The sequence below is a fragment of the Anolis carolinensis genome, chromosome 3 (genome assembly GCF_035594765.1).
Source record: "Anolis carolinensis isolate JA03-04 chromosome 3, rAnoCar3.1.pri, whole genome shotgun sequence".
In the NCBI taxonomy this organism is placed as follows: Eukaryota; Metazoa; Chordata; class Lepidosauria; order Squamata; family Dactyloidae; genus Anolis; species Anolis carolinensis.
This window is the reverse complement of record NC_085843.1, coordinates 232,434,369-232,450,384: the sequence shown is the minus strand read 5'-3', so window position 1 is coordinate 232,450,384 and position 16,016 is coordinate 232,434,369. Positions and strand designations below refer to the sequence as shown.

The window sequence follows — 16,016 nt, the reverse complement described above, 5'->3', positions numbered from 1 at the left end:
AGGTAAGTGTGAGGCCTATTTTTAATAGTAACTCTCAAGCAACCAGAAAGTATATTGATCTGACATCTATGAATCCCTAATAATTTTATTTTTAAACCCCACCACCATCTTCCCCGAAGGGACTCGGGGTGGCTCACTGGCAGAACTAAGCGCAGGGCATAAAACAAAATTTGCCAACTAAAACAAAGTTTAAAACATAACATATAACAATCTAATTAAAACAATTAAAACAGCAAGGTATAAAACATCATTAAAAATGTATCAAAATCAACCTCAACAACCAGTAACCAGGAATATGGTGGGCACGATCAGACTACAGAGCGCTGGGCATGGACTTGTAGAGAAAGCAGCCTATAGGGCTAGCCCTGGGAGTAAAGAGCTGATTACAATCTATCGGTAAATTAGGACTGGGCATTCATGAACAGGGCCTAACCATCATCAAATGCACACTGGAACATCCAGGTTTTCAGATCCCTGTGGAAAGTAGAGGGAGTGGGGGCTGGTTTAATCTCCCTGAGGAGGGAATTCCGAAGCCAGGGGGCCACCACCGAGAAGGCCCTCTCTCTCGTCCCCACCCATTGTGCTTGTGACAGTGGTGGGAGAAAGGAAGGCCTCCCGGGCAGATCTTAGGGCCCATGCCGATTCATAGGGGAAAATGCAGTCAGAAAAGATAGGCAAGACCCGAACTGTTTGGGGTAATGGTCTCAACCTGGGGTCCCCAAATACTTTTGGCCTACAACTCCCAGAAATCCCAGCCAGTTTACCAGCTGTTAGGATTTCTGGGAGTTGAACGGAAAAACATCTGGGGACCCCAGGTTGAAAACCACTGGTTTAGGGCTTTGTAGGTGATAATCTGCACTTTGAATTGGGACCAGAAACTTATCGGCAGCCACTGGATCTGTTTTAGTAGGGGAAACGTCCACTCCCTATAATTAGCTTCAGTTAGTAATTTGGCTGCCGACGTTTGCACCAGTTTCAGTTTCCAGGCTATCTTCAAAGGCAGCCCCACGTAGAGTGTGTTGCAGTAATCCAGTCTAGATGTAACTGAGAGTCTAATATAACAAGCTTTGCTAAATCTCATCAGCTGGGTCATCATCCCCTTTTGTTAAGCCTTGGTTATCTTTACTTCACCCTAGTTTATTTTTTTAAAAAAATTGTTAAGAATGACCCAAAATTTCATTAACCTAATGTATTAACTTGGGGCCCCTTCCACACAACTGAATAAAATCCCACATTATCAGCTTTGAACTGATATGCCAATGCGGACTCAGATAACCCAGTTCAAAGTAGAAATTATAGAATTTTCTGCTTTAATATTCTGGGTTATATGGCTGTGTAGATGGGCTCCGGATGTATTAACTTTGTTTTAGAACAAATACTTTTGGCCTACAACTCCACTTAAAAAAAAAAAAACCATAAACCCATCACCTGCATCATTTAGAGGGCCCTTCCACACAACCATAAATCCCAGAATATCAAGGCAGAAATCCCACAATTTCTGCTTTGAACTGGGTTATCTAGGGGCCCTTCCACACACAGTCATATAACCCAGACGATCAAGGCAGAAAATCCCACAGTATCTGCTATGAGCTGGGTTATCAGAGGGCCCTTCAACACACAGCCATATAACCCAGAATATCAAGGCAGAAATCCCACAGTATCTGCTTTGAACTGGGTTACCTTAGTCCACACTGCCATATAGCCCAGTTCAAAGCAGATAATGTGGGATTTTATTCAGATGTGTGGAGGGGCCATAGTCTGTTACCAAGAACCCTCTCAAAAGTCAAGGGAATGCTAAATCCCATCAGCTGCTGCATCATTCCCTCTTCTCAGGTCTTGACTTTTCCTTCACTACGTTCCCAATCCTTGTCCTTCCTTCTCCAACAAGCCACTGATAGCACAAGGCTCCATCATTCCTTGTTATTGAATTTTAAAACACATCTTCAAGATTCTTGAAAACAGGCAGGAAAAAGCTATGACTTGCATACCCCCCCCCCCCTTCCTTCTCTTCCAGCCACTACCTCATTTCGCAGATACCCCGGGTTGCCAGGGAAACTCTCAGCCCACACCGACTCTCTCCTCCTCCTCCTCCTCTTCTTCTTCTTCGCCATTCACTTCCTCCCTCCGCCACAAACCCTCCCTCCTTCCTCCTCACCATGAACTTGAGGGCCTTCTCCTGCACCACCGCCTCGGCCGGGTCCATCGCCCCTCTCCCGCTCTGCCTCGGCTGCGGCTGCTCCCCCGCCAGCTCCGGGCCTGAGGCCTGGGCCTAGGCCGCCCCCGCTCTCCCTCCCGCTCCCTCAGTGCAAGGCCGCAGACAGCGCAGAAGCAAACAGGAAGCTTCTGCTTTCCTCCGGCTCGGCTCACTGGGAAATGTAGTCCCAGGCCCTTCTCCCGAGCACTCGCCGAGACCGCTCTTGGACTACACTTCCCAACAAGCCCCGCGAAAGCGGAGCCGCTGCGCAGGCCGCCTCTTGGCGGAGGAGAGAGTAGGCGCAGAGGGAAGTGAGAGCGTGTGCTCGCAAGGGCTGATGGGAGCTGTAGTTGTCCCGACTGAGGCTCGACATCTAATAGGGCCTTGTAAGCTCTGTCACTTTCTGCCTTGATATTGTGGGTTATATGCCTTGTGGGTATATCTGCCTTGATATTGTGGGCTGTGTGGAAGGGCCCTCAGTGCTTCCCAAACTACCGTAGTTCTCTTGGGGCCCATCCACACAGTCATATAGCCCAGAACATCGAGGCAGAAAATGCCACAATATTTGCTTTGAACTGGGTTATCTCAGTCCATACTGCCATATACTGTATTCCAGTTCAAAGCAAATAATGCGGTATTTTATTCAGCTGTGTGGAAGGAGCCTTAGTGTTTAGACTTCAACTCCTATAAGCTTCAGCTGCCTTGACCAATGGTCAGAAATTTTGGGAGCTGAAATCCCAAACACCTAGAGGATTAAGACTCCTTCCACACAGCTGAATACAATCCCACATTTTCTCCTTTGAACTAGAATATATGGCAGTGTGGACTCAGATAACCCAGTTCAACGCAGTTATTGTGGCATTTTCTGCCTTGATATTCTGGGTTATATGGCTGCGTGGAAGGGCCCTGTATTTGAGAAAAGTTGATCTACACCAGTGATTCCCAATCTTTGTTCCTGTTCCAAAAGCATTTCTTCTGACGTTTGCCCACACCTATGTCAGGCATCCTCCGATGTTGTGAGGTATATTGAAAACTAGGTGAATGAGGTTTATATATCTGTGGAATAATGTCTAGGGTAGAAGAAAGAACTCTTTGTCTGTTGGAAGCAAGTGTGAATGTTGCAATTAATCACCTTGATTAGCATTGAATGGCCTTGCAGCTTCGAAGCCTGGCAGCTTCCTGCCTGGGGGAATCCTTTGTTGGGAAGTGTTAGCTGGCTACAATATATCTCACAACCTTTGAGGGTGCCTGCCATAGATGTGGGTGAAACATCAGGAGAAAATGCTTCTGGAACATGGTCATACAGCCCGGAAAACTCACAGCAACCCAGTGAAGCCTTCAATACCACTTTGTTCCTTTAGGTTTTTAGACTTCGTATCCCAGATTTCCTGGCTAAGGACCCTTCCAGACAGGCCCTATAATCCAGGATCTGATCCCAGGTTTTCTGTTTTAAACTGGATTATATGAGTCCCCACTGCCAGATAATCTGGGATAAACAGAAAACAGGGATATAGGGCCTGTCTGGAAGGGCCCCAAGGCTTCAGGGAGCTAAAGTCCCAAACTACTGCATAGCCCACGTTTGAGAACCATGGAACTACTGTGCAGTTTCACATCACTTTAGCTGCCTTGGCTCAGTGTATGGAATAATGGGAATTGTAGCTTTACAAGAGCTGTATATTGCCTTCTTGGTGCCTCTCCATGATTCCAAAGCATTAAACCATGACATTTACAGTGGTGTTAAACTGCATTAATTCTACAGGACAGACCAGGCATGGGCAAACTTTGGCCCTGCATGTGTTTTGAATTTCAACTCTCAGAAATCCCAGCCAGCTAGGAATTGTGGGAGTTGAAGTCCAAAACATCTGGAGAGATGAAGTTTGCCCATGCCTGGTGTGGATGCACCCTATGCTCTCGTTTTAGAAGTAATTATAATTTAATTTTTAGTAGTGGGGAATATGACAGAAGAGAATAAGAGGAAAGTCATGTTAACCAAACAACAGAAAGAAGGAAAGAGTGCCAATAGCAAACACACACACACACACACACAGCTGATTATCCACATTTCATGCCTTTTTTCACCTTGCAGGTGCCTTTAGAGAGCAACAAATGTGAGGACAAAATGGTTTTGGGCAGGTTGCTTATCTTTCTTTTAGACTCATCCCACTTGACAAATCTTAGTAAAACCGAGATGTAAAAAAAAAAAGTCCTGATAATGAACAAGCTAGCCTCTCGTTAAATAATGTTACTTTCAAAATAATTATAATCTGTACCTCTTAAGTTATTATCAATTAACTTTGATATATTCAAAATGTATTATTTCGTTAATTCCAGGACTCATAAGTTTTTGCGAGCCTCGTAGCAGTGCATCGGCTTTAGAAGATCAGTTGTTGGTTTATATTATCTTTACTGAATAAACTGAGAGGAATGTAGTAGTTAAAATAATTTACTCAGTCATCTATTGCATCCTTTGCATTACTTCCAGTCCCTACATGATGATGCTGAAACCAAGATGTATGAGACTCCAACTAATTTAGTATTCAGGATTAGCAACTGGATGGAAGTTATCGAGTATATGGGAAATTCTGGCTATTCAATAATCATTATGGAAAGAATACATTTGTAAGCTTTTCTTATTACTTAAACACAACAGCGCAACTTTGCTGAATGTTCTGCCTTTCCCAAAGTTCTCTTAAGAGTTTCAGGCCCCAGGTAGGAACACCTGCTGCTTCCCCAGAGGAATAGAATATCTACCATGTTATCTAGAAGCAGCTGTAACTGTCTGGTCAGGATGGATTAAGGTATGCTAGTGCTGAAATGATCACATGGAACATCTGTGGCAATAGCGAGTACTCCTTGGATTAATCTAGGGATGCATCTGTAATGACAGGCAAACGGAAGAATATGTGCTGTATAATGAGACATGAAAAATCCAAGATGCGTTCTGTGTTAAAAATAATAATTCAGAAATACAGTAGACTTTCAGTTAACCAGAACTCAAAGAACCGACAACAAAATCAAAGAAATAATAATGCATTCACAAAACTGTTTTTATAATACTGTAATACTGTGTTACATTAAGTTAAGTTTGTCTTTAGTTGCTTTTAATTACGGTATTTCAATATTATAATCAAGTTAAGTTTATGCTATGGTATAGTTACGTCTATTTTTAATAATAACGCATAAGCAACCAGAAATGACATTTATGCAGCATCTACCAACCTCCATGGGTGCCAGTTTACTGTATTCCCTTTATTGTCTTTCCCTATATTTGTATTTAGGAAGCAACTCCCCTCCCCCTACACACACACACACACACACACACACACACACACACAGGGTTATGTATTTGGAGAGCTTTGCTTTTCTGCTACAGAATCCTAACTCACTACTGTAATTAAAAGGAGTTGAAAAGCTTATTTTAAAGCTATTGTATCATAGTATAATTAAAATAGTCTATCTTCAGGGACTTCTTCCTACCTCAACTCATCTGCCAAGGAATCCCCCCCTCCCCATGAACACTGATGTACTGCAGCATATTCTCAGTTCATGTCATCCACTGTGAACTTTACAACAAGATGCATTATGTGACACATTCAACACTCCCTAACAGTTTTGCAATGCAGGAAAGGACCTATGGAGAAGGCCAAGTTGTCTTTCAGGTTAATTTGTCCACCTTCTCATTGAAACTCACCAGGCATACTTGAAAACATTTCTAGAGTTTTAGGAATACAACTTGATAACTGTGGAGTTAAAATATTAATAATAACAATAACAATAATAATAATTTTATTTCTTTAATAAAGAAAAACATATCATTATATAAAATACACAGATTAAAATGTACTTCTAGAAAATACATATATTAAAATACACAGAACAATGTTTAAAATGTAGTGGACAGACAATGCGAGTTTAAAATTCATGATGAAAAATAACTGGGTAGGTCTGTCAGAAGATACAGGTCTTCAGATGTGTTTTAAATTCTGGCAGCTCATTTAGCTGTCAGAGTTCTTCTGACAAGTCGTTCCACTGTTGTGGGGCGGTCGATGGAAAGGTTCTCTGAGTGGTGATCGCCAGTTGGGTTCTGGCAGGCTGGAGTAATCCCCCCCCCAAGTAGATCTCAGTGTTCTGGGTGGATTGTACAGGAGATCCTGTAGGTTGCCTGGACCCAAACCATGTAGATCTTTAAAGATCAAAACCAAAACTTGCAGTTTGCCTGAAAACTAATTGGCAGTCAGTGGAGTAACTTTAGGAAAGGCATAATATGCTCACTACTGGATGTTTCTGTAACCAGTCTGGATGCCATATTTTGAATCAACTGGAGTTTACAAACTTAGTACAAAGGTAACTCAATGTAAAGTGCATTGCTGAAGTCCAACATGGAAGTTACCAGTATGTGCACTACCATCTTTAGGTCCTTCAAATCTAGAAAGGGGCTCAGCTGACGTATTAGCGTATTAGATACAATTTAACACACAAGTGAAGACCTATCTCTTCCAGCAGACCTACTGTTGTGACTGCGCCTTCGGGGATTATGGTTGATGGTGATGGGATTCGAAGAGGAAGAAAAAACCCTCGTGATGAGGGTTCACTGGAGGAGTTGCGCAGGAAGCGACTTAGAGAGCTATATGGGGGATCTTCTGAGGAAGATTCAGATGGGGAGTTTGGGGAAATGGATGCTGAGGAACAGGTGATGGATGGGGAAGTGGGCACTGAATGGGCACAGCCACCGGAGATGTCTGGGGATTTGGGGCCTATGGATACTACTGAACCTGGGGTTTCTGCAGGAGCTGATCCCACTTGGGATGCTTGGAGAAGGGAGGATGGTTCTTTAAGTGTTCATGGGGCTAAGTGTGGGCAGGATGATTGGGACTCCGACAAATTGCTAGGTACTCCAGATCCACGAGCTCTAGCTGTGTGAAGTTCGGACTCTGAGTAGATTTGGGACACCTGGTGTTTGGGTGTGTTTGGTCACCCAGGAGGAAGGGGAATAAAATGGGAATGTTTGGCCACTGCACTTTGCGTGTGGCAAGGTGTTGCTGAGGCGCCATTGGGATCTCTGAGTTTCCGTGAAGACTGGACTTTGACTGTGATTCGGATCTGCAGATACCATCTGGCTTGGCTCTCGCTGTGTCTTATCGTGGACCTGGTTTGGATGACTGCACCCTCTTCGGACTTTGGATTGAATTTGACCTGGCTTCTGTCTACGCCCTCTGACTGACGACTACTCCTGGCTTCTGACTACTGGTTTGCCTTTCGGAATTTGCTGCTGCCTCCTGACCTGACCTTGGATTCTCCTGACGACGGCTATTCATCATCCCTTTGAAGCTTTTGGCTTTATCTGCACCGTGGAAGCAGTTTACTGCTCTTCTAGTTTGTTTGTTTTCAAGCCAGTTTGCTGTTTTTCTTTTGGGAACTGTCCCTTTAAATCCGCAGAGCCGGCTGTCTGTTTTCAGAAACGGTTTGAAGCCAAAAGAGGCTTTTGCACTTTCAGTTATACTCTGCAGCTTCTGGAAGGTTTCAAGCCTTCGTTTATTTTGCATATTTTCTTGCAGTCAACTTTATTTGTTCTCCAAAGCTGAATTGAAGCGTCTTTTAGTTTTTATTGAATGCCAGCATGGGAAAATAGCGTGGCTTGTTTTTGAGTTATTTTTGTCCAAACTACTCTTGAAACACTGATAAGTGAAGTGTTTCAAGGATACTTTCTGTGTTTATGTTATTTCTGGCTTATCTTAGGAATAAACTCTGTTTTGTTTGTTAACTGGCGTCTGACTCTTGACACCTACCCAGATAGTTTGAATGATGAATTTTTTAAACTTGCGTATTATGTTTAATCTTTGTTTTGTGTATATTAATATGTATTTTGTGGAAATATGTTTTGATATGTGTATTTTAAAGAATGTTTTGAGATGAATGTATGTTTTAGCAATGTTGTAACCCGCCTTGAGTCATGACGAGAAGCGAGCAACAAATTATTATTATTATTATTATTATTATTATTATTATTATTATTTTATTGTATGACACAGCAAACAAGATAAATATGCTGGATTTCGTTTCACAAAATCACAAGTCAAACACTTCCCAAGTGTCTAGGACTGTGTGATGTATTTTCGGATGATGCGCATAGGTGCCACCCCCCCCCCGTAGGTGCCACCTTGTTGTGGTGGGGGGGGGGGCTTAACTACTCCAATGATGACTGAGAGCTGTGCTGGTGTAACTACCAGCAGGTCCAACCAAGCCAGAGAGGTCTCAGCTGAGGAGTAGAACTAAGAGCACCTAACCCATTAGCATTATGGAGAATCAAACTAAAGCGAAGTCTATACTGGCTCGGTCATCGCCCAGGATAAAAAGGATCATGGTGGATGCTGCTGATTCTGGACATCCATCGACAAGTGGGCTACGGAATCAAAATACAAATGAACAGTCACAGAAGCGGCAGAAATATACAATGCCAGAAAACTGCACTATTATTATTATTATTATTATTATTATTATTATGACCGGTCGAAGCTGGTAGTAAGCACTCCTGACCATCTCATCTACCTGGGTTGACATTTAGCAAGACAAATCCAGGAGCACTCCCAAGCTGCAGACACAGTCTTTCAGGGGGAGTGTAACCCCATCCAGAACTAGTTGGCACACTTCAACCCTCTGATTAGGACCTATGTTTTGTCTGGATTCAGTTTCATTTGTTTCCCTCTGCAGAGGTGGTCCAACAATGAGGCGAAATAGACAGTCGCCTGTAGCACAGACCATGCGGGGGCGCAGTCGAGGCAGCGGAAGGCCCAGCCACCTGTCTGCACGGCCACTCTCTTGCTCTCCCTTGCTGTCTGAGGACGCCTCGCCCGCTGCCCGCCCATCGCTGGGCCTGGAAGGCCTGTGCACATGCACAGGCTGATCACCCAAAAAGCATGGTTGATGGGTGATTGTTGGACTGCCTCTGTATGCAATCGAGCCACCACAAAGCAATGATGTCACTCTCATTCTCAGTCATGCTGGGATTCGCAAGGGAACCCTGGCACTACGCTGCTTCAAGGGACTACAAACTGCAGGAGGCCATGCGCTGAAATCAGACCAGGAATAGCGCAGAAGACGTACGTCGCGCAATCTCCAAGGCAGCATGACGTCACGCTCGCGCTCCCCAATGGTCACTGCAGGGGAGGCGGGTGCCGGGTGCTGGGTGCCTTCCCTACTGCGAGGGGGCCAACTCGGCTATCTTTACGTGTGACGCCAGCAGAAAAGCCACCCAGCTCCGTCTTGTTGGCGGCGAGGCCAAAGCGGTGATGTCTTTCCTGCCGGAGCGCAAGGAGATTGGGCAGCAACAGCAACAGAAGCAGCGGCGTCGCATGGCCTTCCTTCTGTGGCAGGAGGAGGCGAGGGGAAGGGGGCGTGGCCTTGCCCTCACCGACTACCATTACCGCAAAGCGACATGTGACCTCGAGCGGGTGGGTGCGAGCTTGGGCTCAGGAGGAGAGCGGCCTGCTATTGCCTTTCCGGCCTTCAAAGCCTGCGGAGTCTCCCTGACGAAGGAAGGCGGCGGCGGGGCCTGTGAGGGTAACAAAGGGGGAAGCACGGCCACCTCGAGGGAGGGGCTGTGCGGCAGCTATTTGTCAGCAATTTGTTTGGGGGGAGGTGCCAAAATTCGGGAGGGGCGCCAAAATTCCAGTCGCCTATTTCCAAAAATTACCTCAGGACGGCTTTGTCCCTCCGTTCATTAAGAGGAGACACACTATTCTTAGCCCAGGCTGTTTTTGAAGGCATGGAAAATATATTTGGGTGTCATCAGCATTCTGATAACAACCTGCCCTATGCCTATGAATGATCTCTCCCAGTGGTTTCATGTAAATATTAAAGAGCATTGGGGATAGAATGGCACCTTGTGGGATGCCACGTAACAGCTTCTTTTTTTGAGGAGCAGCTATACCCAAGCACCACCATCTGGAATCAGAGAGGAACCACTGCAACACAGTGCCTCCAATTCCCAGTCCCTCCGATTCCCAGCACCCATGACCATGGTATCCAGAAGGATACCATGGTCATAGTATTGAAAGCCACTCAGAGATCTAGAACCACCAACAGAAATGTACATTCTTTGTCAATGTTGAGACAGAAATCATCCACTAAGGGGATCATAGCAGTCTCCACTCCATATCGTGCTTTGAAGTCAGTTTGAAATGGGTCAAGGAAGTGTGTGTCATCACTGCCTGGAGTTGGAGGGCAAGTGCCTTCTCAATCACCTTGCCCAAAAAAGAAAGGTTGAACACTGGTCTATAATCACTGAGGTCCAGGGGATCCTGGGAGGGTGTCAATTATATTTAACTGGGACATTTTTTTATTTTCTTTGTCTTTTAATGTATCCACCAATTACCTTGTGTTTCATAAATGTGTGAGCAGAAACCTGTGAGCAGTGGGAATGTTTCTAGATGTATTAGTTATCCATTGGTTATTTTATTAGTACATTTTTTCAGTCATCTGTGCAGTAGAGAGGAGGGCTATATATTAGTGGTGAAAAAGGTGTCCCTTGCACTTCTGCAGTTATCTCAGGAGAAATCCAAATAATATCGTCTCAATGATTTTTATGATACGGTATTACTCAGTGCCATAGAGACTGTATCAGCTTTTGTTATCCTTGGGGTATGTTTAAAATTAATAGCCAATGGCAATAATTAATTTAATAAAGAACACTTCCCACTAGATTATTAAGTGAAGACTTGCAGTCAGAAAATATACATCCCCTGATTAAATAATCTATCGCACATGTTTCTGTTTCTCATTTTTATTTTGGTTCCCCACCTGCCACCTTCTGATTTCAGTGTTCATTTTAGAATGTTGTATGATTAAACTTGGAAACACTGGGTTACTTCCATCATTGCAGTTCATTTGCGCCTTATTGCTTGAGTTATAATATTTTAAATAGTAATAAGCATGATTTAAAATTAAATTTGCAGGCCTACCATCTATATGCATTCAGACTTATTACTATCCTTACAGGCAGGTCCTTGTGCTGATATTTGCCAGACTGAAATGAGAAATAAAGGGAGTAGAATGAGGAGGAAGAAGCAGGTAATAAGATAGTTTCTTGCAATACTTATAGTGAGGGGGCAGTGTTAATTGTTGTGCAAATGTAGTTATAGTTTAATATTAAATACATGACTTAGAGAACTATAAATGAGGCAAATTATTTCATACAGCCGGTGCTTTGAATATGCGGGGGAGGGAACATGCCACTTCCAGTTTCAGAGAAAACAAAAACATAAAAACGCAAAGTAAAAGGACAATTGCAAACATTAAGGACTGTAGAAGTCTCAATAGCTTCTCAAAGTAGGTAGGCTATAAATCTAATTATGGCCTCAAAATTAGATATTGAAAAGATAATGAAGATTTTTTTAAAAATGGAGACCAAGAAGATAGTTCAAAATACCAGATCACAAGTTGTTATTTCAGACATGGTGGTAAATGTTGCCTAGATGTTACTACTGTTTTATGGGTTGATAGATGGAAACCAAAAAAATCCACATTCGGGGTGCTTCATCCTCTTGAAAAGAAGGGGCAAGTAAAGCATTGGACCCTGTTTTGTTCAACATCTTTATGAATGACTTGGATGAAAAAGAGGGGGGGGGGGCATGTTGATCAAGATTTAATATGACCCTAATAGATTGGAGAACTATGTCCACCTAATTTAATAGATATAAACATACAATATTAGATTTTGGCTGTAAAAATTAGATGCACAAATATAGGGTGCGAGAGCCCTGGCTTCACAGCAGTATGCGTATAGATTTTTTAGGGGTCACACAGTAGACTACAGACTAAACATGAATCAACAAGAAAAGCCAGTGCAATTTTAGGGTGCATCAACAGAACCGTAATGTCCAGATTATGTAATGCCACCCTTCATTTTGTTATGGTCAGACCTCATGAAATGAATTTAGAGGAAAACGATCAAGATGGTAAATAAATAAATAAATCTGAAAACAGAAAACCCCTATGAGGAATATCTTAGGAGTTGGTTATGTTAAACCCAGAGAAGACTGGAAACATCTTATTTTAAAACTGTATGAAGGGCTGTCATTTGGAAGATGGCACAATCTTGGTATTTCCTGCTCTAGAGCAGGGTTTTTCAAACTTTTCCACCAGGACCCCTTTTGGCCAGAGAAACTTTTACGTGACCCTGGGTATACAAATATATAAAATAGGTATAAAAATAAAATGTTTACTGATAAGAAATCAGCATTTGCAAGGCTAACTAAACAGACCCATTTTCCTTTTAATGAAATACAGCTGAAGCATCTTCTGCTGTCAACTGTAAAAACACTGCACATCAGAATCGTGTAAATGTCTAGAACGGCCACTTAGTGACATGTAGAAATCTTTTATTGTTGCCCAATTTTTCAGGACCCCAACATAGAACTGTGTGTGTGTGTGGAGCGACTTGAGAAACTGCAAGTCGTTTCTGGTGTGAGAGAATTGGCTGTCTGCAAGGTCATTGCCCAGGGGATTGTCAGAGCCCAGATGTTTTGATGTTTTTACCATCCTTGTGGGAGGCTTCTCTCATGTCCGCACTTGGATCTGTAGCTGATAGAGGAAACTCATCCATGCTCTCCCCGGGTTACATTCGAAGTGGCAATTTTCAGGTCAGCAACCCAACCTTCAAGTCATCAGTCCTGCCGGCACAAGGGTTTATCCCACTGCGCCACCGGGGGCTCCTAACATAGAACTAAGAGGATTCCATTTGGGGTCAGGACCCACAGTTTAAGAAATAGTGCTCTAGAGGACAGGATCAGGGGATTCCACTTGATTCTAGAGATTACAAGAAATGTCTTAATGGTAAGAGCTGATCAACAGTGAAAACATACTAACTTGGAAGGTAGTGAACTCTTCCTCATTAGATATGTGTCAGCACAGATTGCCTGGTCAGTGGTTAGGAATGCTTTAGCTGTGGATTTCTGCCCTGGCAGAGAATTGAATTAGATGATTTTTGCTATAGTACAACATAGTGATATGAGATATGGTACACAGAAACATCACTATCCCCACTGTTATACAAGAAGGTAGTATGGGCAGTCAGGTTTTTCCTACACAATTCACCGGAATGCTTTGTGGTGTGATGTTTGTCTACATTCCATCAGCATGTTTTGCTTGGGTTTTCCTTTGTATATTAATTATAATAAATATATTTTTGTCTGAGTAGGAACACTGGCACCCAGTGGGGACAGCAGATGTAAAGAATTAGAGATGGCACATAGTATGACATGCGGGAAGTAAGACTGCTCCAGCTAATACAGGATAACATTTTGATCTAGTTTAAATATAGATTGAGTATCCTTTATCTGAAATCCTTGTAAATCTTTTGGATTTTGGAATACCTGTATTTGCAGATGCAAACATCTTGGCAATATGACCCAAGTCTAAATACTAGAGATGTGCGCAAATTTTTTTTCTTCATTTCCTTTGTGCTATTGTTTTGTTTTGACCATTTGTCTACACAAAACAAATAACAACATTTTTGTAGGAAACGAGATACAAAGCAAAAATGAAAGCCGCACAGTCATCGTGCTTGCTTTCATTTTCCTTTCATTTCAGCCCTGTAACAATAAGCAGGTAATGGCAGAGAGCTGCTTTCCCATTAAAGCTGATGTGTACCAATGGGTGTTAATAATAATATTAATATTAATAACAATAGTTATTCTGGGCCCCTAAGCTGAGTCTGAGAGAGGAGTGCTTTCCCATGACATCTGATGTGTGCCAATAGGTGTTAATATTAATATTAACAACAATTGTTATTCTGGGACTCTAAACTGAGTCTGGGGAGCCCCCAGTAGCGCAGCATGTTAAAGCGCTGAGCTGCTGAACTTGGGGACCGAAAGGTCGCAGGCTTGAATCTGGGGAGCGGAGTGAGCACCCGCTGTTAGCCCCAGGTGTTAATAATAATAATATTAATAACAATAGTACTCTGGGGAAGATCCAAACGTTTTAAAAGTTGATGGGCTAAAAGGGGTCGAAATGCCCTCTGTGTGTGTCGTTTTTCACTCCTGTAGCCCAAAAACCAAGCTGGGGGGGGGGGGGGTGAGCTTCAGAAGCTCTCCCATTGCAGCCAATGGTCCAAATATTTTCATTTTTTTCATTAGCCAGATGAAAATTTGTGTCGTATAGGAAGCCCATTTTCATTAGTGGGACATGAATATGAAAATGAGCCGACATGAATGAAACTACAGAAAATGAACAGCAATTCTATACAAATGCACAACACTACTAAATACACCACCTGTACATAGACTCAATGTAATTTGATGCAGCATTTTAAAAATTATGTGCATGAAACAAAATTTGTGTACCATCAGTAATCAAAGGTGCCACTATCCCAGCCATCTATGCAAACAATTTTGAACCTTGGATTATTTTGGATTTCAGAATGTTGGTTATGGGATGCTTATTCTGTACTGCACACTGTACTTAATATTTAAAGAAGCAACTACTGTGGATGCAAATGGCAGAAACGTTTAAAATTCTTTGCTTGATTGTAAAAAGGAGCACAGAGAAGGAGTCAGCTCAGTTCAACAGCACAAAAACAGCCCCAACAAGTTCCTTAGAACCAGAAGAGGCTTTTTAAAGCCTCATGAATATTTAGATTGTCCTCATGTAAAATATATGACTTTGTGTAAGGATCAGGCGAAGGAGGTGCATGATTTTTTTCTGATTTATGGGCCCAGTGACGGATTATTCATAGCAGAGCAGCTGTGTGGAAAGATTCATCCACTGCAAAATGTGATTGTACATCAGGCAGTCTGAGAGAACGGAGCTATGACTAATGGCTACTTTACATATAAATGAGAAGGTTTGTGCTAGGAACTGTTAAAAAAATATAGTCTCTCATTCACTGATGGGAGACCTGGCCTTTTTGATCTGAGCAGAGTACTGGAGCCAGTAAGGAGGAGGAACTAAAACTTGGTTAGCCCCATCAAAATCAGAGACATTGTTAACAAGGGCTTGGAAACTAGGAGTAAAATCAGTCATCCTCGTTGGCATTGTACTTCTGAAGCTGCTAAACCAGCAATAGATGACCTTCCTCCTGCACATTCAACCATTTCAATTAAATGGCATACAGTGCTGGTAGTGACAAATTTCTCTTATTTACTTTGCATCAGACCAATAAGAAATGGTCCAAAGTCAAATGCAGTCCAAAGCAACAACCAAATGGCTCAGAGGAGTCACAGATCACAGGAATCCACAACTACATGTAAGCAGGTCTAAAGATATCCAGAGAGGAGGCTGCAGGAGATGAGGCTAAAGAGAGGCTCATGGCAAACTACAGCACATTGGGAGCACGAGTCTGATCACAAAGCTTGGTTGGCCAACTCTGGGTTCATCTACAATGTAGAATAAACGGTTTTGACACCACTTTTGACACCACTTTAATTGCCATGGCTCGATACTATGGAATCATGGGAAATGTAGTATTGCAAGACCTTTAGCCCTCTCTGCCAAATGGTGCTGGTGCCTCACCAAACTACAACCCATGATTCCATAACGCTGAGCCATGGCAGAGTGATGTCAAACTGTATTTATTTTATAATGTAGATACACATCTGACTTTAAATCAGTTGTGGCCCCATCTACACTCTCATATAGTCCCATTTCTGAATCCATATTATCTGCTTTGAACTGGATGGCAGTGTAGATCCAGACTATGTGTCTTTGGACCCGTCACTATGGGCTCTTCCAGACAGGTCCAAAATGCGGGTCCAAATGACACCTCAGGTAAAAGCGAATTAATCCCAGTTTGCTCTGGATTAATAAAACACCTGGAAAGATCTGGGCC

The 16,016-nt window shown here is 42.9% G+C and overlaps 1 protein-coding gene across 8 annotated transcripts in view; it reads right to left on the bottom strand.

Moving 5' to 3' along the window:
• The window catches only part of btrc (beta-transducin repeat containing E3 ubiquitin protein ligase), a 161,018-nt gene extending 158,645 nt beyond the window's left edge, over positions 1–2,373 (bottom strand). For 3 of the 8 annotated variants that reach the window (XM_016995626.2, XM_062976340.1, XM_016995627.2), the window contains exon 1: positions 2,022–2,126. In XM_016995626.2, the coding sequence (XP_016851115.1) occupies positions 2,022–2,111 (90 nt within the window). In that variant the 5' untranslated portion in view covers positions 2,112–2,126. Of the gene's footprint in view, positions 1–2,021; positions 2,127–2,155 lie in introns of those variants that run through there. The other 5 variants (XM_008116051.3, XM_062976341.1, XM_008116052.3 and 2 more) reach the window with 3 other exon arrangements.
• Positions 2,374–16,016: the final 13,643 nt, after the last annotated feature.